The 25215-nt window shown below is 40.3% G+C and overlaps 1 protein-coding gene across 1 annotated transcript; it reads right to left on the bottom strand.

Moving 5' to 3' along the window:
- Positions 1–2283: 2283 nt before the first annotated feature.
- SKP1 (S-phase kinase associated protein 1) lies at positions 2284–18964 on the bottom strand. The gene is made up of 6 exons (XM_045830208.1): positions 18820–18964; positions 15621–15717; positions 9461–9534; positions 5550–5693; positions 3893–4033; positions 2284–2706 (listed from the first exon to the last, which is right to left on the bottom strand). Exons 2-6 carry the CDS (start codon positions 15715–15717, stop codon positions 2671–2673), a joined length of 492 nt encoding a protein of 163 aa, XP_045686164.1. The 5' UTR covers positions 18820–18964; the 3' UTR covers positions 2284–2670.
- Positions 18965–25215: the final 6251 nt, after the last annotated feature.

Raw genomic sequence — 25215 nt, 5'->3', positions numbered from 1 at the left:
AGGTAACTTACTTTTATAATTTAAAAATTATTAGAATCTATTTGAGGGGCCTCATCCTTAGTCCACAACAATGTCAGAGAGAAAGTAATAAGGGGTTTGGTTTATTTTTTGATCACAAGTGACATAAGTCAATGAAAAGCTCTAAAGTGGAAGGACTGTCACAAAGGAGCCTTCGTCACCCACAGCACCACACTGCAGGTAGCTACTATTTCTGAGTTATCCAGGCCAGTGGGCACTAAGACAGAGGCAGACGTGCCACAGTGTTAGTTTAGAAAAGTTGGGAAGTGAGCGGATAGGCAGGGGTGGGTGCATCTTTGAAGACAGGTTTGCCTTTTATGGGAAAGGGCCACTCACTTTGCCTGGATAAGATGAGAATGTGAGAAACTCTTGGTAGACATAGTAAAGGAACAGCATATAGCAAGGGAGACAGAAAAGAGAAGGAAAAGAGTGCACCCGACAGCCTGAAGGGTCTCTTAATACTATGCATGCCTACAATTTAGTTGGGTACACAATGTCCACAAATGGCCTATTTACTCTTGGATAAGCTGTCAGATCTATATTAAACATGAAGAGTTTAAGATTATCAGGACCTATTTGTTTAAAAACCAGGGCCATAATCTATAGAAAGTCAGAAAGAGAACAAAACTTTGAACTACTGCATTGTTTGTCCACTCAATCTCAGCTATTCAGAAAGGACCCAGTATCCTTTACATATGGGTAGTGAGGTTCTTCAGTCCTGTGATTCTAACAATTTGGGGGCATTATATGGATCAAGAGCTAATAATAATAATAGTAATAATAATAGGCTCTTGTTTCCTAGAACCTGTTATTTCACTTCCAAATTAAACACAGCATTTGCTAATAATCTTAGACTTTCAGTAAAGATTTGTGTTTGTCATAATATTGCTATACTTGGGTATACTTGAGGTGGTTAAGCTTTTGGTCAGAGCTGACCATTACAGCAAGAATTAGGAGATGAGACACTCCAGCCACAATGAAATTCTGCTACCTTCACCACTAAAACTAGGATAAATCAAAACAAGCTTATTCCCTGAGAGTAAAAGGAATCAGGAATTCAGAAGTAGTCACAAGGGTTGGCAAACTTTCTGTGTAAAAGGCCAGAGAGTTAACATTTTAGGCTTTTGGTTAAGTCCAGTCTCTGTGTATACATTTTTTAACAATCCTTTAAAAATGTAAAATTCATTTTTAACTCACACACTGCACAAACAGGTTGTGAGCTGCATTTCACCCACACACAGGCTGTAGTCTGCTATCTCCAGTACAGCCAACAAATGGGGATTCATGTGATACAGCAAATGGGACTTTATTAAATAAGATAGATTTGGGGCAAATAAAAGGTGAAGTATAGGCAAACTGCTGTCAATAATCGGAGCCAAAACAGCTCAGAGTAAATACAAAGAGAACACAACAATAGGGCTACATGTGAATAGAGGTGACGCTAACTGGTAAAGGAAGAAAAAAGGAAACAGAGGAAAGGAAAAAAAATAAAAAATTTGCGAGCCATCTCAGGCCATCAAGAAAACATCTTTCTACTGTAGGGGAGAGGGTGAAAACAACAGCAGCACAGTCTGGATGCCGGAGCACACCATGTAAGAACTGAGACACGGGCTCCAGCCACCCCTCCATTGACATCAGAAGAGACAAAAGTCCATCAGAACACTAATTATTAAGTCAGCAGTCTCCAGTGAGCTAGGCTGCAAGTCTTTTCCAGCTAAACCACCATACATACATTTAACTCCTTTAATATTAAATGAAGAGACACATTTCAGTACACAAAAGCAAACCGTTGACTACCTACTATGTAACTTACATTTTATTTAAATTATGTTGCATTCATAATGGATGCTTTCTGGGGTTTTGCCACACGTTTTAATGTTAAAGGTTAAAACTGTTTTACATGCAAGTACTAGTACTATGAATAGTTTTCCCCATATGGGATCACTGATTATAAAAAGATGACATACCACTAGGGTTGTCTTTTCTAATTGAAAAATTAACAACTAATTATATTTCCTCCAAAACCACAAATTAAGTAGTAACTGAGTCTCTAGCCAACACATTCAAAGCTGAGAGGATTAAAAACACAAAAACAAGTCCTCAGATCCAATTAGGGGAACCCTGCTACATACAGGCTAATCTGTACCAGCAGTGCTCCTTGACTCCAGGAAGCTGGAAGACATCCTATTAACCCAAATCGGAACATTTACCTCAAGTAGCCTTTTTCCAGCCTCCAACTCATGAATAAAGATAATACATTGTTAATTCTATTTCAGAAAACTTTTGCAAGTTGTTTTATTTACAATGCCAACTTTTAAAGGTCACTAAACTAAAGATAACTGGACAATAAACTAGGAAGAAATCGCTTTACAAAAAGAGGAAAAGCCCAAAATGCCACTTACCATAGAGAACCCACAATTCAGTTTTATTTAGAGCAAAGAGAGAAACTTTTTGATCATACTGGAAAAAAGTCAGCCATAGATTTGGAGTCTATACTCAAACTACACATGCAATAAGGACAGTACTCTGCTAATACAGATGATTTGCTGCTGCATTTGTCTACTGTTTGTCTAATATTAACAATTATAAACAGAGCAGTGCAACTAGTATTTGGAACAATCCTTACAGTGTTACAGTGTCAGGCACAACGTTTCACTTCTCTTCACACCACTGGTTCTCTTTGCGTACCTGAAGAGAAGAAGAGATGGATGTAAAAAGTACCTTAACTTTAGTCTTTCCTAATACTATTACCTAATTTCATCAATCATCTGTTAAGTGGGTCTACAAGAAACAGATGGAAAACTAGAAAAACACCAGGTTAATAATAAATTTCCCAGTCACTCTTCTTTTCCCCGCCAGGTTTTTATTCTGCCCTGCCAAAATTATCAAAAAAGCAAAGGCAGTGGGTAAATTACAGCTTCAGTCACCAGAGCCAATGAAGCAAATTCAAATAGTTCATTCACATTTCAGTTTGTAGCTGTGTCAACAAAGTCATTCTGATCTATTCATTCATGTCTTCCCCATTCACTAAGTTGCTATAGGTCTGCTTTTCTGAAGTCACTTATGGCTTGTATGTAAGGTCTCAGGTGCCAAAACTAGTAACTGCTAAGGAATGAGTATCAAAGAACACCTTTGGTTGAAATGTAAGTATTCTTATGTTTATAAAAACCAGTATCAGCCCTGGCTGGTGAGGCTCAGTGGATTGAGTGCCAGCCTGTGAACCACAGGGTCGCAGGTTTGATTCCCAGTCAGGGCACATGCCGGGGTCCTGGGCCAGGTCCTCAGTGGTGTATGCACAAGAGGCAACCACACACTGATATTTCTCTCCCTCTTTCTCCCTCCCTTCCTCTAAAAATAAATAAAATCTTAAAAAAAAAAAAAAAAAGCACAGTATGGTTACAGTAGACTCATTCAAGTGTTTGGACTTGTTTTACGACACAGAAGGTACCTATTATATGTATTGTATATATTGTATATATTGTATATATTATATACATAATGTATTATACATATATATACACACACACATATACCTCAAATAAAGTCAAGACTCCTTGATACAGGCACTTCTTTTCCTGGAATGTTATGGATTTTTTGCTCTTTTAAAAAGCATGTGATCAAGCCCTGGCTGGTGTGGCTCAGTGGATTTAGTGCCAGCCTGAGAACCAGAGGGTCACTGGTTTGATTCCCAGTCAGGGCACATGCCTGGGTTGCAGGCTGGGTCCCAGGTAGGGGGTGCATGAGAGACAACCACGCATTGATGTTTCCCTCTCTTTCCCCCTTCCTTCCCCTCTAACAATAAAATCTTAAAAAAGAAATGAATGAATGAATGAATGAATAGCATGTGATCAAGAACAAGCGATGGGTTACCTACCTGGGCTTCCTCTTCTTCGGTAAAGTCATTTTTGATGTTGAAGGTCTTACGAATCTCCTCAGGAGTTTTCCCCTTGATCATATTGGCAACAGTCTTGCATGTAACATCAAGCAAACCTTTGATGTCTAAATAGTTTGCAGCCTATAAAGAGATTACTGTTTTCATTAAAATGCATTTGAAGTTTTAAACTAAATCCAGAGTTAGTGGATGACAATCCCTATGTAATTAAGCTTAAAATGCTAATTAATTTTAAGAAGTTAAATGGAGAAAAGTAAATCAGACAAGTTTTTTGTGAAAGATATTTGTGCGTCCCCTTCATTATATACCTGTTAATACTGTGCTGCCTTAAGTAACCTACAGAAATAAATGTGCTGCCTTAAGTAACCTACAGAAATAAATGTGCTGCCTTAAGTAACCTACAAATGGCTACTATCTATGGTGTGCACATCTGAGTGTACAAGTACATGTCAAACCCTAACAAAACATTTAAAGAACTCAAACATAAGCAGTTACAGCATTATACTTTATTAATCTTCTGGAAAAATCAGCTTTTGGCTTCTTTGATTTTTCTTTACTGTTTTCCCATTTTCTATTGATTTGTGCTCTTTAACATTCCCTTTTTCTTTGGGTTAATTTCATCTTTTCACTAGGTTCTTAAGGTAAAAGCTTAGATCACTGATTTGAGACTTCTTTTCCAAACATAGGTGTTCAGTGCTACCAATTCTCTAATACTATAATAGCTGCATCTCAGAGATTTTCATGTGTTGTGTTCAAAATACCTTCTAATTTTTCTTTTGGTTTCTTGACTCATGGGTTACTGAGAAGTATGTTAGTTTTCAAATATGAGATTTTCTAGATAGCTTTCTGTTACTGATTTCTAATTTAATTCCATTGTGATGAGAAGACACACACTTTGTGTCACTTAAATTCTTTTAAACTTGAGACTTGTTTTATGGGCCAGAACATATCTACCTCGATAACAGATACTTCAATAGGCACAGAATATGTATTCTGCAGTCCTTAGATGTAATACTCTGTAAATGTTAATTAAGACAAGTTGATCAACAGTGTTATTCAGGTTTTCTGTATCTTTACTGATTTCTCTACCTGTTTTAGAAATTGTTTAGAGATAGGCGTGGAAATATCTAACTACTGATTGCAGATCTGTTTGTCTACTATCCTTCGAGTTCTATTGGTTTTTAACTTTTGTTAAAGTTCTTCATTTAGGTAGATAAATGTTTAGAACTGTTATGCCCTCTAATAATGAATTGATTCCATTATCATTATGCAATGACCCTCTTTAATCCTGGTAATATTCTATACCCTGAAATCTACTGTAATATAGTTATTCCAGTTTTCTTTTGATTAGTGTTAGCATAATATATCTTTCCGCCCTTTAAACCTAATTGTGTCTTTAAAGTGAGTTTTTGTAGACAGCATAGTTGAGTCTTCCTTCTTTTTAATCCACTGTGACAATCTCTACCCTTTAATTGTGGTGTATAGACCACTTACATTTAATATAATTATTGATACGTGGATTCCTCTGAGTTCACAGAGTGTTATAATTCAGTAGCAAATAATTTAACAAATTTCACTCTATAAGAAGTGGTAAAGGCTCTGAGCTAGAGATATCTTATAGTATTCATTAAAAACATACCAGAATAAGTTCAAAAAGTGTTCCTTGGTCAACTTTCAGGAATTCTTGGTCCCACACAGGGATATCATCAGTTCGTTTTTCTTTGTTCTCATCATCCTCAGGAGGAGGAGGGTCATCTTTGTGGTGGGTGCACCACTGAATGACCTACAACAAACATAAAAGTTCGTTCCTCTGTGGTATTTTGTCACAAGGTATTCGTTCCACTGCTGAGGCAGAGTTATTCCTATACTGGACTAAGAACTAGCTAGAAATTGACTTGAATAATAAAGTCAGTAGCTAAGCTTGAAAGGCAAAAATGAAGCTTGAGAAATTTTCACAACTCTTAGGGAGGAAGATCTTAGATAACAGTAAATCCTTCAGTCAGATTACTGTAGTAATCTGACCTGTAATTAACCACATTAAAAAGCTTCTGTGCAAAAAAATACACAGGACAAGGACTGGAAAATACAACATGTATAACCAGCAATGGATTACCCTATAGTATATAAAGTATTAAAAATCCCTACAAAGAAATAAGCTAAAGATATGAACAGGAAATCCACAAAAGAAATCTGAATAGTCAAACAAGAGGAAATACTTAGCTTCATTAGATGCAAAATTAAAATTAGATCCAACTAGTTTAGATTCCCCTTTGAAAAGGAATCTAGCACTACTTAGTAAAACTAAGTATGTGCATATATTACTACCAAGCAGTTCTAAATACCTAAACATATACAAGACTATTTACTGTAATAACAAAGCAGGAAAAGCCCAAATGTTTCCATACTAGGGGCATGAACACATTATAATTAAGTTTTCAGGAAGCTGATCAGCTATACTTATATGTACCCTGGTAAAGACCAAAATCAGCCCTGGCTGGTGTGGCTCAGTGGACTGAACACGGGCCTGTAAAGCAAAGAGTCGCTGGTTCGATTCCCAGTCAGGGCACATGCCTGGGTTGCTAGGCCAGGTCCTGTGTAAAAATAAATTTATTTTATTTTTAGAGAGAGGAAAGGGAGGGAGAAAGAGAGAGAGAAACATCAGTGTGTGGTTGTGTCTCACGTGGCCCCCACTGGGGACCTGGCCTAGCAACCCAGGCATGTGCCCTGACTGGGAATCAAACCTGTGATGCTTTGGCTCGCAGCCCGCACTCAATCCACTGAGCTACACCAGCCAGGGCTAAGAGAATCTTTTTTTTTAAAAAGAGTAAAATCAAAATTAAAAGTATTAAGTCAGAGAATCTAAGTGGAAGGCAAATGGGTGTTTGCTACATAATTCAACTTTTCTGTATGATTAAAAATATTCCATACTTTAATACTGGGGGAAAAAATGTCAGAGCCAAGAAATTATACTACCAGGATGAAAAACTGGGAAAGAACTCTTTCTAGAAGGAAAAGCCAAGCAGGAAAGACTTTAATGAAATAATAGGTTTTTAAGGAGTATTCCAACTGTGTAAGAAAAACAGCAATTAGTATTTGCTTATATGGCCATTAAAAAACTCTTAAAAAGGATATGTAATTAATGTTGATTATTATTTATGGAGGTTTCAGGTCAGAGACAAAAGAGTTTTATTGTATATTTTTCATTTTTGGATCATGTGATTATTCAATATACTTTAGGTTTACATATTAATAATAATGCAAATAGGTTAAAAAAACTTATTCTCAGAAATGGCCCTGTATCACCCAGCCCATCAGCTCTGACCTTCTCTACGCTATCTCTTTGCTTCTTCACTATGTTCTAGCAACCTCAAAAGGTGGGGCATGCTCTTGTCTTAAGGAGTCAATGCACTTGCTCCCAATGCCCAGAATTCTGCAACAGTCAGTCTTTGTTCGAAGATCATCTTCTCAGTAAGGCATTTCCTGACCATCTTCATTTTAAAAATAACTAACTATCCACCTACCAACCCACTTATAATCCATAGTTCTTCTACCTCACATATTTCTTTGGTTGTATATTTCCCTTAATACCTAAAAATTGTCTGGTATTTGAACGAATGCAAGCAAAATTCCTTTTAGAAGCATTTTACATTAGTATAAAGTAGAATGTTAATTATGAAACAATACTCAGAAACCAGAGAGATTTAACTAAATGAAAGCTTCTAACCCATACAATACTAAGAATTGATGTAAGACAAGCAAACTGGTATTAGACTACAAAATGGATGAAACTTGAAAACATTATCCTAAGTAATGATATAAGCCAGACACAAAAGAACAAATACTGTGTGATCCCATTTTATATGAGGTATGTGGAACAGTGAAATTCACAGAGACGGAAAATAAAATAGTGGTTACAAGGGGCTAGAGGGAGAGGGTAATGGGGAATTATCATTTAATGGGTAATGAGATATCATTTAATATCATTTAATTATCAGAGATGGTTAATGGCTGATGATTTTACAACAATGTAAATGTACTTTATGCCACTGAATTGTTTACTTAAAAAGGTAAACTTTATGTTCTGTATTTTATTACATTTTTAAAAGATTTTATTTATTTTTAGAGAGGGGGAAGAGAGGGAGAAAAAGAGGGAAACATCAATGTGCGAGAGATAACATCAACAGGTTGTCTCTTGCACACCCCAAACTGGGGACCTGGCCTGCAACCCAGGCATGTGCCCTGACTGGGAATCAAACTGGTGACCTTTCAGTTTGCAGGCCTGCACACAATCCACAGAGCCACACCCACCAGGGCTTATCTTATATTTTTTTAAAAAGACCATTAGAAAGACAGACAAAGGAAATCGGACAATGCAGAAAATATCAATGGCCAATAACACATAAAAAATGTTTAGGCTCAGAGAACAATACTTCTCACCCAGTCTAGAGCAATTAAAAACACTGGTGATAGCTGACCGAGAGAGTATGTAAACATATGCAGTGCAGCTACATCTCATACCAGGGTCAAGAGAAAGCATAAGATGAAACTGCACCAGATCAATGACCTTTGAAAAATTCCTTAGAAAGGAGTCAAAAGGAGTAAAGCTAAGCCTAGCCAGTTCTTCCCCAAGTGGAAACTGGTTGCTGTTTTTTCAAGTAAGTATTCAATTTAAACAGCTTGCTCTGTTAGGGAACCATGTGCCCTGAAACACTAAAACCCTATTCAATGTGTCGAGCCATTTATGCTTGCACACAAAGTAAGGTGATCAACTGAGAAAAAAAGAACATCTCTTATTCTCTAGCTCCCTTTGAAGCATACACATTCAGTGGACAAACAATACCAAAAATTTCCTTTCTACTAATCACATATTGTTATACTTAAGCAATTTAAGTGTGTTAATGAAAAGACTACACAACTCAGCCCTAGCCAGGCAGCTCAGTTGTCTAGAGCATTGTCCTAATCCACCAAGGTGTAGTGAGCTCAATCCTCGGTCAGGGCACATACATGAAGCAACTAGTGAATGCAAAAATAAGTGAAACAACAAAATTGCTGTCTCTTAAAAAATCAATTCAAAAAAACAAACAAACAAAACAAAATGGATTAGACAACTCAAATATCCGAAGGGTTTGAGTAAGTAAACTACAACAAATATTTAGAATAAATCATACTACATAGGGTTTTGTTTCTTTTTTCTTTTTTAAAGATTTTATGCATTTATTATTAGAAAGAGGGGAAGCCCTGGCTGGTGTAGCTCAGTGGACTGAGTGTTGGCCTGCGAACGAAAGGGTCACTGGTTCAATTCCCAGTCAGGGGACATGCCTGGGTTGCGGGCCAGGTCCCCAGTTGGGAGCACACGAGAGGCAACCACACACTGATGTCTCTCTCCCTCTTTCCCTCCCTAGTGTCTATAAATACCATCTTTAAAAAATAAACATTTAAAAACAAGGAAGGAAGGAAGGAAGAGAGAAAGGATGCTATCTCAGTATCAATATAGAAAGGATATTGTGAAATGAAAAAATACATATACAAGTGTATAGTTTGCTAGCTTACCTTTTTTAATATTGCTGCATTAACATTTGGTAGAGGAACTGGGTCATCATCGCCTTCATCATCCATTCCCAAATCTAACAAAAGCAGAATAGAGTTGCCATTATTTCCTAACTCCGTTACAACATTTATACCAAACAAGGCTATTTCTCAAACAAGTATTTTGCATGACATGTTGTCTGAAAGAGTATAAAAAGTACTTTACTAAGAATAGTTCTTTTAATAGCATTTAAAATTGGTGGTTCCTAACAAGAAGTCCATGAACCACCCAAAACTAAATAGTGAGTGAACAAACATACGAGTATTATATCCAAAGAGTTCTAAAATAGGAGGAAAATGATTTAGTAAGTGTGGATTGAGATGACAAGGCAGCTATCTGGAGGTGGGAGGGGGAAGCCAAACCCTTATCCTTACTCTTTCTCCAGATGACTGTATTTAGAAAAATAAAACCGTATCAAGTATCATAAGTAACAATCTCACACAACACATACAAAAGATCATGCAGGCACTGACAAAAACAAGGCAGGCAGTTTCATACATACTGAATAAGTTGTATAAGTTATATAAGTGGTATAAGTTGAAGCTTGAAGTTTTTAAAAATTAGGTATAAAAAGATACATGTTATCGGAATAAAAAATGGGAATATGCACTTACATATTTATATTTAAAATATCTCCATAAGGACACATAAGGAACTGTTAATACGTCTAGGGAAGCTGAGGAGAATGTAGGTTGAGTGATTCAGTTTCAGGATATACCTTGTTATTCCTCATGTACATATTATCTATAATTCCCAATCCGTAAGCTTCTCTGGTAAAAAGGCCTAACTTTCAGATTCCCAAAATGGTTGGTAGACCCTAAAGAAATAATTTAGTTTTCAAATCAAGTGGGTTCTTCAGTTTCTATAAGACTAAAAAAGCTGCCAAACAAAGTTACTGGGTTGGCCAAAAAGTTCATTTGTTTTTTTTCCCATAAGATGGCTCTAGTAGCCATCTTGAACTTCACTCGAAATAATTTTGTTAGAATGTACTGTGACAGCTGTCATATCAGCTTGCATTTAAAAACTTACCAAAATTGGTGAATTTGTGTGTGGTCATTTTAATATTACAGATAGAAGAATATACGCATTTTCAGCATCTTATGCTTTATTATTTCAAAAAAGGTAAAAACACCACTGAACCACCCCCCCCCCCCCCGCCAAAAGATCTGTGCAGTGTATGGAGATGGTGCTATGACTGTGTCAGAAGTGGTTTGCAAAGTTTCATGCTAGAGATTTCTCACTGGACGATGCTACACCGTCAAGCAGACCAGTTGAAGTTGATAGCAATCAAATTGAGATATTAATTGAGAACAATGAATGTTATACCACATGGGAGATAGCTGACACACTCAAAATATCCAAATCAATAAAGTTATTGGTGAAAACAAAAAATGTGTCTTTTACAGAACTAAATGGACTTTTTGGCTAACCCAATACTTACCCGTTAGCATGTGCCAAGATTAGAAGCCAAAACTTAACTACAATACTATACTGGTATAGTTGAGCATCAGTTATGTTGACATGGCCAGGGCTGAATCAAACATTTGGGTCCCTGATACACCCAAGTGCTGTGCTAGGTAGCTGAGACTCAGCAATGAATACAGGGTAGAATTACTGCCATTTTAGAGGAGATTAAGATGCCTCACTGAGAGGATAACATTTTAGTATAATTTTAAAGGAGGAAAGAACACCTAAGCAAAGGGAATGGCAAATGCAAAGTCCTTCTGACAGGAGTGTCTGACACGTTCTAAAAACACTAAGGAATCTGTGTTGCTAGAACAGGACTGGCAAGGGTGAAATAACAGGGGGCCTGATACTACAGGGCCTTCTGCATTTTGGCTACTGTATTGGGAAGAGACGAAAGAGATCAGAGGGAAAAATGGGAAACCAATTATGGGGCTAGCAAGGATCCAGGCACAAGATAGTGGCTTATACAAGTTTATAGCTATGGAAAAAGTAAGAAATAATCAAATTCTATATGCATTTTGAAGGTAGAGGCAACAAATGGTAAGTAGAATATGAAAGGAGTCAGAGAAGACCAAGGTTTAAGACATGGTAAGATATGGAAGCAGCCCAAGTGTCCATCAGTAGATGAGTGGATAAAACAACCATGGGACATTTACACAATGGAATATTATTCACCCACGAAAAAGGTTTTACCCTTTGCTACAGCATGGATAGACCTGGAGAACACCATGCTAAGTGAAATAAGCCAGTCAGAGAAAGACAACTACCATATGATTTCACTTTTATATGTGGAATCTAATGAACAAACTGAACTAACAAGGAAAATGGGGACAGACTCACAGATGGAGAACAGGATGACAACTAGTGGGGGGAGCCAGAGGGGCTGGAGGGATTGAGCAGCAAGGAGAAAGGACTCATGGACATAGACAACAGTGTGGTGACTGCTGGGTGGGTGGAGGGGGGGGGCAGGGGGAGTATAAGGGACTAAACAGTAAAGGAAAAAATACAATAAAGATTAAATTTTAAAAGAAAAGACATGATGAACTAGAGGGATGGAGTTGCCATTAACTGATATGGGCAAGTTTGTCAGAGAACTATGATAGGGCAGAGAATCAAGCACTCTACTTTCATTGTAAGTTTGAGATAGCAATTAGGTATATAGGGTTAAATACGCAAGTCTAAAAATCAAAAGAGATGAAAACTGTAGGTAAGTTTGGGAATTGCTGTATAGATCGTTTAACACCATGAGACTAGATGAGACGACCAAGGAGATGAATCAGTATAGACAGAATGAAGAGGTCCAATGATTAAGTATACTCTGGGAACCTTCAGGCTTTACAGACAGGGAGAGGGAAGGCTGTGAGTTCTAAGTAAAGTATCCCAGAAGCCAAATATAGAAGAGAATCATTAATTGTAAAATGCTGTCAACAGGTCTAGATGAGAAATGAAACAAATGACGCACTTAACATGGAGGTAACGAGCTTATTAACAAGAAGTCTGAGTGGAGTATAGGTTCAAAAACTATCTTATTTTCCTGGGTATGTATAAGGGTTACTCATTCCTCTCTCCTTCTTCCTACTAATGCCTTTTCCTGATCCTATCTCTGCCCAGAGTAAAACTATAAAATGATAATATCCCAATTTGGATCAAGACACTTACCCTTTTTCTGAGCTAGTATAAAACATTTTTAATCAGAGGGCAGAGAAAAAAATTTTACTATGTAAAATACCTGTGTTTGGGGAATTAAGATTTGGAAGAAACATAATTCAAAGGACTATTTTGTTTAGCTCCAAATGTTATTTGAAAGAAGGCTTAAGTCACATTAAAAATAAAGGCCTTAAGGCCCTGGCTGGGTGGCTCAGTTAGTTGGAGTGTCATCTTGTACACCAAAAGGTTGTGGGTCAGGTCCCTAGTTGGGGGCCTGCAAGAGGTAACTAACTGATGTTTCTTGGGCACATCAATGTTTCTCTCCCTCTTTTGGCCTCCCTTCCCCCTCTCTAAAAATAAATTTTAAAAGCCTTAAAAAATAGTACTACTACTACTAATGGCCTTATGGTTGTAAATGAATACTTCTCTAGCATTTAAACTAAGAATTGGCAATGTTTTTTGCTTTTAGACTGAATGCACAAGTAGCAAGTTGTTCCTTTAAGTTATTTTGTCTCAAGGACTTCTGAGTTGGGATACCTGTATCCCAACATCACACCCTGTACCCGAACAAATCAATCAATCCCCATGTACACAAGCCAAGATCTTCATTTCGGATTGTCATGTGATTAGAAGGTTTTATTTTTGTTTTCTAAGTCACACAGATGAACAATAACAAAAAACACTGTAACTAGAGATACTACAGATGCAAAACAAGGAAAGCAGAGTTGCTGGATGTAATCGACTCTAGTCCTCAAGAGGCTAGAATTCTATATAAACCACTTAAGACAAAGCCAAATGCAATGGAGGAACAGAACATTTAACTGTTGCTGTCATTCCACTCGATTCAGGGATCAAAGTTGATGTGAAAACCTTCAAGGAGCCCTATGTTCTTACATTGGCAAATGCTTCTTTGAAGCAGCACAAGGCAGATTAGTGTGCCAGGCACCAACTAAGACAAAATAAAGAATACTTTCATTGCCAAAGCAAGTATTCACACAGCAATTGTGGTATCAGTTTCTACATCTTCTAGATAAAACCTTACCTGCCTTTAGGGACACTTGGATTGCTTTCATACTCTTTTATTAGTGACCATACCATAGTTCTTCATTCAACAGGTACTTTATGGACAGTGACTGTGGGATGCATCAAGGGGTTTACAACTTAATAGAGATGATCTCTGTATGTACGTTACCAGGATACAGGAATGTAAGTGCTTATATGTTCAGCTTTTATTAGCAAACAGAAATCACATACTATGAAAACAAAAGACACACCCTCTGCAATTCAGCTTCTGCCTCTACCACACCTAGTATCTGTTAGAAGTCCTCTAATTTATTAATTGTGAGATCCTAAGTTACCAGTCTGCAGTATATGAATCCAATAATCACTCTGGTCACCTCAGAAAGCCTTCCCCTTCCCCTGGCTTCCACAAATCCTATTTCACCAATTCTCCATTTCTGACTTCTATATTCCTGCCCCAACATGGCCACCTGCCAACGTCATTTACTCCAATAGATAGATACTCTCGTAACTCGCCATACAAAGTAAGTCTATTTACCTCCAGGAGCCTACAACTCAGGGACCAAGATCCATATACTCAAGTGCCTATATATTGTTACAAAGGTCTACTGAAGAAATCTCAAATACATGTAACATGTTCAAGCTCAAAGGCATTTTCTTTCCATTCCTCTAAAGCCCATTCTTTAGGTCTACCAACTATAGTATCACAATCTCTTCCCATTCCCAAAACCCCACCAAAAAACTTTGATTTTACTTTTCTCAAACACATCCTCTTTAACTCAGAACAATCTCCCCAAACATCCTAATTCTACTACATTTGAAGTATCACTTCACTGGGACTACAACTGCAGTCTCTCCACAGGACTGAAGAAAGCATCAGCCAAGACGTTCCCACAGCACCAGTTGGCACACAACTTTATATATTTACTGCACTAATTACACTGCATGCAAGTTTGACTTGTTTGGTGTCTGTCTCCCTTCCTGATTTAAAAATCCTTCAAGGGCAACGACCATTTCTCACTTACCTTCTTTTTCACCAGAATATAGATAGTATTTGACAAATAACTTCTTTTCACTTAAGTACCTATAAGCTACAGGTCTTCCCTATATAAAAACATTTGATATTTGAGTAATAAATAATTTTATTATACAAATTTTTTGCACCAATTCCTCAAACTTATTTGTATGTCTCCACTATACTATTAATATCCACCAGCCCACTGGTAATACTAAGAAACCCATATTAATTAGCAGAAGTTTCAAATGTTTCAGAACCTTTTTTTTGTCTTACTTCTTTGTTGTGCTGCACATATACTTTGCAGAAGTTTCGGAGGAATGACAAACTAGACAAAAGGGAAAACTTGCTTAAAAAAAAACAAACAAAACAGACAGCTACTCAGTTTACAATCTACTCAGTTTACTCCCTCTGTTGAAACAAGGTGCTCTATTTAGCTACCTTATACAAGGGATCTCTTTTCCAAAGCCTTTAATTTTTGTCATTGGAAATTGTGAATCTAAATTTACTTGAAACAGAAATTGAACATTTCAATATTAACTTATGGTCTTATCTATTTAATAAGGAATAAAACTTCGTTAGTTCAGACAATGAAGAAAGAATAACCTGTATCAGAAAAATGCAGTTAATACTTAATTTTTTTTTTAAAAAGGTAAGCCCTTGCCGGTAGCTCAGTTTGTTAGAGCGTCATCCAGATACACAAAGGCTGTGGGTTCGATTTCCCACATTCATGAGGCAACCAATGAATGCATAAATAAGTGGAGCCACAAATCGACATTTCTCGAACCCCTTACCATTCTGCTCTACCTCTACAATAAACAAATTAAAAAAAATTTTAAAGATAACCTACACCCCTTCATACTCTTTAAGCACTCTGACACATTGTTACTTGTATAAATTCGATGTTCACAGGTTACCTCAAACTACTTAATTTTTTCCTCTTTCCTCTGACCTAGCTTTTAAAATAAACTTACCTTCTAGCATGGTCTTGATAGTCACAGACTGTTTGGCAATTTCAACATCAACTTCAAATATCTCTCCATCAGAACTCTGCAACTTAATTGAAGGCATCTAAAAAAAAAGGCATTATACTGAATTTGATATTTAAGAGATATTAATTCTATAAGGCATTTCATCAACTATAGTCTGTTAGAAGCCCTCTATAACAACTATAAAACTGTGAGGACCTATAGTATATAGTCCTGTAAAACCAAGTGGTTATTCACAGACTAGTATACAAATGTTTCTATAAAATTTTTTCAAAGTATATTTCCTAGGAACAGAAGCTTTTAAGGCCTGCCCTACTGAACTCACTGCTGGTCTAAATTTGAAAGTTATATTCCATACTTTTGATGCAAAATATACCTAAAATGGACTTATTTATTCATTTTGCCCGCCTTTCTACTCTTACTGAATACTGGCTACTCCTTATGACTAGTTAACTGCCACAATTAACCACCTGCAAACCTGAGGTAGGTCAGTCCAAAATAAACAAAGCTGCCAAATAAGATAGTAGTTTCCTCCTAGTGAGACTTAAATGAGTTCAGATCCAAAGAGTTGATCAAGACATATTTATGTTTAGATCAATGCAAGATCATATAGCAGAAAAGATCTAAGGATAAACAGATGTCCATCTAATTCCCTAAAATGAATAAGAAACTTAAATTGCACAAAGTCCTTTTTATCTTTCATTACTGACTGTCAAGGTGTCCAAGTTTGAGATCCTCTGCCAAAATCCTCATAGTAATAACCTATTACTTGTTTCAAAATGTATTTATTAACTCAGATTAATCATGAGTCATTAGAAAAAAGACACTTCTTACATAGAAGTTAATTAAGCAATTAACTTCAAAAGACTTGAATTCTGAGGGGAAAAAACTTTAAAATTAAAAATTCTACCACAGTAATTTCTTATCATCTTCACATTCTTGGAGAAAGAGTGTAGGGGAGGGCAGCAATACCCGACTAGAAAAATTCAAGACCTCTTCAAATTTCAAGTACAGATTTCAAAGGTCTGTGCTTCTGAGATATTCATAATCCTGTGATGCCACTATTAATTTGAAAGAGAAGAATCTGGCATTTAAAACACTCACCGCAGGCCCTGGCCAGGTCACTCAGTTGGTGCAGGAGCATCCAACCTGAGGCCGGTGGGCCACATGTGGCCTAGAATGGCTGTGAACGCTGCCTAACACAAAATTGTAAATTTACTTACAACATTATGAGACTTTTTCATTTTTGTTGGTGTTCATGTATTTAATGTGTGGCCCAAGATAACTCTTTCAGGGTGGTCCAGACATGCCAAAAGGCTGGACACCCCTGGTTAGAGCACTGTCAGGATACGCTGAGATTGCAGTTTCGATCCCCAGTATGAGCACATACAAGATCAACCAATGAATGCATACACAAGTAGAACAGCAAATGGATATATTTCTCTCCCTCTCTCCCCCTTCCTCTCTAAAAATCAATTTAAAAAAGTTAAAACATTCACTGCACCTATTTTAGGCTTAAAGACTGAAGGCCCATCACATCAGTTAAAACTTTCATTCAGCTTTTCCCAATTATCTCTAACCCCCAAACAAACAAACTGTTGAGGAAAGAAAGCAGAAAGGTAAAGGTGTGTTTTAAAACCAGGCACTGAAACATCCTGCTCTCACTGATCCAAAGTTGTAATGAATCGAATTTCACTTTTCAGTTCACAATTATGTCTGCTTCTCCATGTTGCTTAGCGCTTGCTTGCCAACAACGCAGAGGAGGGTCCAGGGCAGGGTCAGTCTCTGTGACAAGGCAACAACCAAAGGCATTCCAAAGGAAATATTTTACAGCTAGCCCAATTTTTAATCACAAAACATTCTATTTTTTAATGCTCCATATACTGAAATAAACATTTATAAGTCTGGTAATGATGCAGTTGATAAAGTTACTTTGAAGATGACCACTTCATATTTCTTTCAAATAACTCTCAATAAATAACAAGATCTGCTTAGTCATAGTCAAATTCGTGTATCAGGTTACTCTTAAGGGAGTTGAGGTCTCATTAAATAGCAAGGAGTCAATTGGCTAATCTGTAATTCGAAGCACTTTGTAATCCTAAACTTAATATTCAAAGAGAACTTTTAGTTTTATACAATTGGAATTCTATGCAAAATTTTTAGATAATAATGGATGACATTTTGATTTGACATGCTTCCAAGGCGATTCCTTCAATTCTTTATGCTCTTATACTTGGAAATTAAATCCCTCTCCATGGCTGTCATAATGTGGGTTCTATCAACATCATAAAGGAAAAAAAACGGTGTTTTAAGTGAACCGAAATTGACACCTCACCTCTATTCAGTCTGCATTGCTCTACGACACAGATACATTCTATCGTGACGCCGACAAGGAAAAAAAGTGACTCAAAAACCCAAGCCTGAAGTATCCATTAAAAAGTGAACCAAAGCAGGTGAAAAATCGTGTTCCTTTTTAACAGCTAGACACGTTTAGCTTTTCAGTGTAAGTTCCTAAAAGTCACACCCTGTTACTATGGTACCTGCTTTATAACAGTTGTTTCACCAACTCCAGGCTGTAGCCAAAATAATAGAAATATTCAAAAGGAGCAGGCAGCTACCTGCAAGGATTCCGTCCCAGCTCGGCTGGCGAAAGGACCAGTGACTAGTGACGCCAGAGAAGAGAGAGAAAGGATGAGAACTCGAGTCAAGCACTCCCCGGACTATCACCGCCACGCTCCCTCCGACACCAAAACACGAACACAGGCCCACGCTCAGGACAGCCAAGGGCCGACCTCCACAAGTTGCGCCGCCACGCCCGCCCTGGGTCCCCAAGGCCGGCAGGCTCGACACCAAGAGAGGCCCCGGGCCGCAGCATGGACCATGCAGCCAAGCTCGCCCAGAGAAGAGAAGGCCTAACCCCGGGCTCGGCCCGCGGCTTGTCCCACCCGCCCCGGCGCCCACGCGGCGTCTCGAACGACGCGAAACCAAAGGCGGCCTCGCCGGGTGAAGGGGCAGAGCAGGAAAACGGGGCCCGCAAAACCGTGTCTGAAACGGGTTGCACCGGGCCTGAGAGCAGGGCCCCAGGTGCCTCCTGCCTCGGGCAGGCCAAAGCCGCAGCAGTTCGGCCGCCAGCTCGCAACTCGCGCAGCTCCCTCCCATTCCTGCTCTATCTGTAGCTACTCACGGTGCTCGGTAGAGAGCGGGCCGGAGGCTGACGAGAGCGGGGCTACGTCCGCACACAAAACAAGGAAAGGCGAAGAACAAGGTCCCTTCAGCAGCGCGGCGCAGCGTCGGCTTTTATAGGAGCGGCGCATGCGTCAAGGACCCGGGGCCGGTGGCGTCACAGAGCCGGCGGTGCTGGCCGCCGAGTTCGCCTGACAGCAGGTGGAGGACGGGGAGCGGCCTCAAGGCGCCAGAGGGGCGGAACTGGGCGCGGAGGCGGCGGGCGCGGCGGGAACGACGAGTCGGGGTTTGATTTTCACCCTGGTCGTCGAAAGCGGGGCTCGCAGTTCTCAGAGGAAACGGGAAACTGAACGGCGGGCTATGCGACCTGCCAGGGTCTTTTAGGCAGGGGCTGCCCTAAGCCTAATTGAAGACCCCAGTCCTGAAAAGCCTAGAAACTGCTAGTGTTTGTGGAGCGCGGCGGCAGGGGCTCGGAAGTCCTGCGGCTCTCCTTCCAGGGTGGGGAAACTGGGGCTCGGAGAAGGAAGGCAGGTGGGCGTTGCTGTCACCACTGAGATTATGCCCAGGGCCTCAGTGCCGTCCACTGACCCTAATATGACTTAGCTCACTGTCCACTGTAACCCAAGAGGCGAAATAGCAATACCCTTTTTCTCTTTTAAGTGTGAGGGAACAAGTTCCGAACGGTTCCGCGACATAGCCAGTATGTGGTCTTTACAACACAGTTTGGTTCTCTTAACCCTTATTTCCTACCATCGACTTCTGTCGAGGCCTCTAGGCCCAAAATAACCACCGTTGCAGGGAAACCCCAAATCTAGAGAAGAGGCCTTCCTCTGGCAGTAGATATCCATCCATGGAGGAAAAGAGTATTGAGCCCATGTGTGCCGGGGCACAGGGTTGAGACTCTGCAGTGAACCAGCCAATCAGCCAAGGTCCAGAACTCTTCTATAACGTGCTCCTTGAAGGGTGTGATAGGGTGCATAGGATGAAACCAACCCTAAAGGAAAAGGGTGGGTCTGAAACCCCCGCACCCCCGCCCACCCAGCCCGTGACTTTACCTGGCTCTACCCAGCTCTGCTTAGGGAACATTGCCACCCCTCCCTGGGAGACTCAGGCGCCAGGCTCACCTAACCAGCAGGCACATGATGTATTCCTGACGCCAGGGAGACAAAGGACACCTCCACACAAGGCCCTCTAAAGAAATCAGAGGCCTACAGTTCTTCTGGGATGGGAATGGGCAGGGAGGCCGAGCAGCTTCTTGAGTTACCAGGTCTTTGTCTACGAGCAGGGGTATCCAGTATCTGCCAGGTGCCACAGCTGATGAAGGGAGATGAAAAGACCTGCGCCTCTCATGCTCTTTTTCCATCACACAGCCCTGCCCCCGGCTGCTGAGCTTCAGGTCTGGGAGGCAGGGCCCCCTGGGGCCTCTTGGCCCCCCCCCCCCCCCACGCATGGCATACAAAGTGGCGCCTTGTAAACTTTTGCTGAGCATCCTAAGCAGGACTGGGCAGGGCCAGGTCACACAACTAGCCCAAGTACCCAGCACAGGGTCTGGCATAAAGCAGGTGTATGTTTTTACAAATTTGCCCAGTATTAGCGATGCTTGTTTTTAGGGTTATTAAAAAATGATTTCTCCGTTTTAAATTTCCCCTTAATGTAGTGTTATAAATACCGAGAACACTGAATTTCAACAATTACCACGTATATAGTATTTTCTTTCTCTCACATAAGTATGTAAATATTAAATTAACTTAATTCCCACAAATTCCACTGAAATAGGTGAAATAATAAATAATAGAGTGATAGGAGATTGTCAGCAAATATGTGTTTTGCATGCAATTATTTTTTCTTTAAGATTTTATTTATTTATTTTTACAAAGGTAGAGGAAGGAAGGGAGGGGGAGAAACATTGACTGGTTGCTTCTCTCACCTGCCTCAACCAGGGACCAGGCCTGCAACCCCGGAATGTGCCCTGACCAGAATCGAACAGGCAATCTTTCATTTTAAGGGACAATGCTCAACCAACTGAGCCACACTGGTCAGGGTTTTTGTGTACTATTATTAACTGCTTTATTTTTATAAAATAAACTTTTTCAAAGCAAAAAAAGATGTTTGTTTTTAATATACAGACCTCATTTATTCATGCATACTATTCTATGCATAGATTATTTCAGGAAAAGTACACAAGAAATTGGGGAGGAGAACTAGGTGACTGGGGGACAGGGGTTGGGAAATTTTTCACTTTATACCCTTTCTATCTTTAGGATTTCAATCGATATGAATGTATTACATATGTCAAAAAATTTTTCTTGAGAAAATAAATTGGCATCAGGTCAAGAAAAATTCAGATTCCTGGCAACTCTTGACCTAATTAATCAAATCCCCCAGGGGCAGGCTTTTCTGCCTTTTAAACAAGTCTCCAAGTGATTTTTTTAAAATATTTTATTGACTGTACTGATAAAGTTGTCCCAATTTTTCCCCCTTTCCCCCCCCACCCCACACTTCCCAATTCCCTCAGGCAATCCCCCTACCTTTGTTTATGTCCATGGGTCATGCATATAAGTTCTCCAACTATGCTATTTCCTATTTTGTACTTCAAATCCCCATGGCTATTCTGCGACTACCAATTTATACTTCTTTTTTTTCAGATTAAAAAAAAGATTTTATTTATTTTTAGAGAGAGGAGAAAGGAGGGAGAAAGAAGGAGAGAAACATGGATGTACAAGAGATACATCAATGAGCCACTTCTCACATGTGCCCTACTAGGGATCTGGCTCACAACCCAGGTACGTGCCCTGACTGGGAATCAATGCAGCAACCTTTTGGTTCACGGGCTGGTGCTTAATTCACTGAGTTACACCAGCCAGGGCCCAATTTATACTTCTTAATCCCCTCACCTCTTCACCCATTCCCCCAAACTTCCCTCCCATATAGTAACCATAAAAATGCTCTCCATATGCATAATTCTGTCTCTGTTCTTATTTGCTTGGTTTATTTTTTTAGATTCAATTGTTGACAGGTATGTGTTTATTGTCATTTTATTATTGATAGTTTTGATCTTTTTCTTAGATAAGTCCCTTTAACATTTTATATAATAATGGTTCGGTGATGATGATCTCCAGTTTTTTCTTGTCTGGGAAGCTCTTTATCTGCCTTTCGATTCTAAGTGATATTTCTGCTGGGTAGAGGAATCTTGGCTGTAGGCCCCTGCTTTTCATGACTTTGAATATTTCTTGCCAACCCCTTCTAGCCTGCAAAGTTTCCTTTGAGAAATCAGCTGATAGTCTTATGGGAACTCCCCTGTAGGTAATTATCTGCTTTTCTCTTGCTGCTTTTAAGATTCTCTCTCTCTCTTTAGCTTTGTCATTTTACTTATGATGTGCCTTGGTGTGGACCTGTTTGTGTCCATCTTGTTTGGGACTCTCTGTGCCTCTAGCATTTGCATGTCTATTTCCTTGACCAAATCAGGGAAGTTTTCTTTCATTAATTTTTCAAATAGATTTCCAATTTTTTGCTCTCTCTCTTCTTCGGGAACCCCTATGATGCAAATGTTGGACACTTGGAATTGTCCCAGAGGCTTCTTACACTATCCTCATTTTTTAAAATTCTTTTTTCTTCTTGTTGTTCTGCTTGATTGTTTTTTGTTTTCTCATGTTCCATATCATTGATTCTCGGCTTCATCCACTCTATTGTTGACTCCCTGTAAATTGTTCATTGCCATTAGTATATCCTTCGTTTCTGCCTGGCTCTTTTTATGACGTTGAAGTACTCATTGGGTTCCTTAAGCATCCTCGTAACCAGTGTTTTGAATTCTGTGTCTGATAGATTGCTCATTTCCATTTTATTTAGTTCTTTTTCTGGAGTTTCGATCTGTTCTTTCACTTGGACCACATTTCTTCATTTTGGCAGCCTCCTTGTGTTTGTTTCTGTGTATTAGGTAGAACCACTATGATTCTCTGTCTTGGTAGCATGGCCTATAGGTTCCAGTGGCACAGCTCCCCCATCACCCAAACTAGGTACAAGATGTGTGCCCTCTGTGTGGGCTGATTACACCCTCCTCTTATAGCTGAGCCTTGATTGCTGTTGGCAGGTCTATGGGAGGGATTTATCAAGGCCAGTCAGCTGCAAGGACTGGCTGTGACTAACCACCAATCTCTGCCCTCTGTGGAGCATCAGCTGTGCAGGGGCAGGATGGTGGTGCTCTGATGTTGTCTGTAGTTGTCCACTGGGTGTGCCAGCTCTGGTGTTTCCTGGGCAGTTCAGGTCAGGTCAGCTACCACCTATGTTCCACCAGGGGCCACCCAGTGTGAGCTACCAAGCAATCTGAAATGGGTGCTACTTGTGCCAGTCTTGGAGGTTCCCTGGCATAGCCAAACTGTTATCCAAAGTTGGCTGCTGCTAAGTGCTGTGCCTGAGGTCACTTAGGCAGTGGTATGGGGCTGGGGTGGGCCTATCAGTTGGGTGGGGCAGAGCCTCTGGGCAAGGCACCAGGGCAAGGCAAACAGTGTAAGTCTCAGATATGGCTCCAGCCTGCTGGTTCTGTGGCTCTGTGGGGGGATGGCTCAGAAAAGACACAATGGCCTCTGCCTGCCTTTGTGTCTGGGAGAGAGCTGTCCCCCAGCTCTTGTCCTAATGCCAGACCCTTCAGTTCCTCCCTGTATGCCACTGGTGCCTTTCAAGCTTCTGTCCCAGTGGTGCTGGCATGTGTAAATTCAGCTCAGGCCCTTTCAAAGGAACTGCTAGGGAGTCCAGTAGCTTTTTTCACATGCTCCAATCCCACTAGTTTTTAAAGCCATAAGTTATGGGGGCTTTTCTTCTTGGCACTAGTACTCTAGAGTGGAGTTGCTTATGTGGGACTGGGACCCCTCGCTCCTGGGTGTCCCTCCTGAATTTTTATCCACCATACATGTGGGACCTGCCCATTCTGTGTCTCTGTGTCTCCACAATCCTCCTGGATTGATGTGGTTTCTTTAGTTGTGTAGTTGTAGGACTTCCATTCAACTTGATTTCTGATGGTTTTGAGTGATTATTAGTCTGTAGTTTAGTTGTAATTTTGATGTGGTTGTTCAAGGAGGCAAGCTATGTTTACCTAAGCCTCCATCTTGACTTCCAAATAATAGTTAAGTCCAAGGTCAGCTGCAAAACCTCTGTAGTAGGGACTCAGTGATGAAGCACTGGTAGTCAGGGGCCAGCAATGTCGGTTGATGGTGACTCGTTTAGCTCCACACTTTCTAAATCAACCCTACCCTCTTTCAAACCCTCCACTCAGGAGGGAGAGACAAGGCAGCTGTTGGACTGTGGGGTACAAGACAGGGTTCCCTCAGCCCCACTCATTAACTGTAATCACCAGCCTAGTTTGGTGATCTCTCCACCATCCCTCCGGTGTGTATTGGAGAAAGGAATGTCCCTCTGGTTCCACAGCTGGCCCTGAGGTAGCTGAGGTGTTGTTCTTCAGTTGCTCCACACACCACATTGTCGGGGGGCTCCTAGCACTAAGTGACCAACCTTTATATGGCACTTCCCGGATGAGCCAGAAATTAAATTATGTGAGGTGGAATGCCTTGTGAGGCCCCTGCACATCTCAGGAATTGATCCCAGACACCTCTGAGAGGCCCCCACTCATGTAGAGACACCTGAAATCTTGAGCCAGAGGGAGGAAGTGCCTCTTTTCTTCGGTGCTCAGCAAGAAGCTGAAATGCTCATAAATACCTTGCTACATACATTGATAAAAGGGGAAGTCTTTGCTTTCTCCTCCCCAAGCCTAAACCTAGGCAGGGATCATGCTGCAGGGGATGGGCTTGTGAGTGCTTTTACAATGTGCCTCTCGTTGCATGGACTTTTGCTTGTGGCTGGCAGGAACCTAGTGTTCTGACATAGTCCATGTCCCACAGTATCCTCTCACAGTGCCTTCTAGAGGCAAGTGCCCTTGTGGCTCTTAACTGCTCAACCCGTGCCCGAGAAATGCAGCAAATGCTTGGGAGAGAGAGGGCAAGGCTCCTATTCATGGAAGAAGGTGCAGAGGAGAGAAATAAGAAGAAAACTGCTCAAGGGGCAGCACAACAGAAACCTTTCTTCTTACCTGTAACATGCCTGGGGGCCTTACCAAGAGATGCCCCTGTCCTTGGTGGGATGAAAGTGTTCATTTTCGTCCTCTTAGGTGTGCTGTCCCTGACAATGGCTTGTAGTCTCTGATCCAAGCAGGTCCCAAATCCTCAGGTCCCTGTTCTGGATGCCAGATGTGGGGGTGGGCCTCTACCTTCAGGGTCCCCCTGGCTGCCACGGATGAGAATAAGTCTACTAGGACATGATCTGCTTGGGGAGAAAAGGTGGCTGATCTCTCAAAGGAGAAGGACCAGGAGCCTTTTCCTCAATGGGCTTTTATTGGGTTCAATTTGCACAG

Source organism: Phyllostomus hastatus, unplaced genomic scaffold, assembly GCF_019186645.2.
Source record: "Phyllostomus hastatus isolate PE091 unplaced genomic scaffold, TTU_PhHast_1.1 phas_contig_150, whole genome shotgun sequence".
Taxonomy (NCBI): domain Eukaryota; kingdom Metazoa; phylum Chordata; class Mammalia; order Chiroptera; family Phyllostomidae; genus Phyllostomus; species Phyllostomus hastatus.
This window is presented reverse-complemented; position numbering and strand designations above follow the sequence as displayed.

Bases quoted from the DNA above. Each gene is read 5' to 3' on its own strand.
- SKP1 (XM_045830208.1), bottom strand. From the start codon at position 15,717: ATGCCTTCAATTAAGTTGCAGAGTTCTGATGGAGAGATATTTGAAGTT. The intron at 9,535-15,620 runs GTAAGTTTATTT...TGCTTTTGTTAG, and splicing joins TATCAAGACCATGCTAGAAG to ATTTGGGAATGGATGATGAA. The intron at 4,034-5,549 runs GTATGTTTTTAA...ATCTCTTTATAG, and splicing joins CACTTTTTGAACTTATTCTG to GCTGCAAACTATTTAGACAT.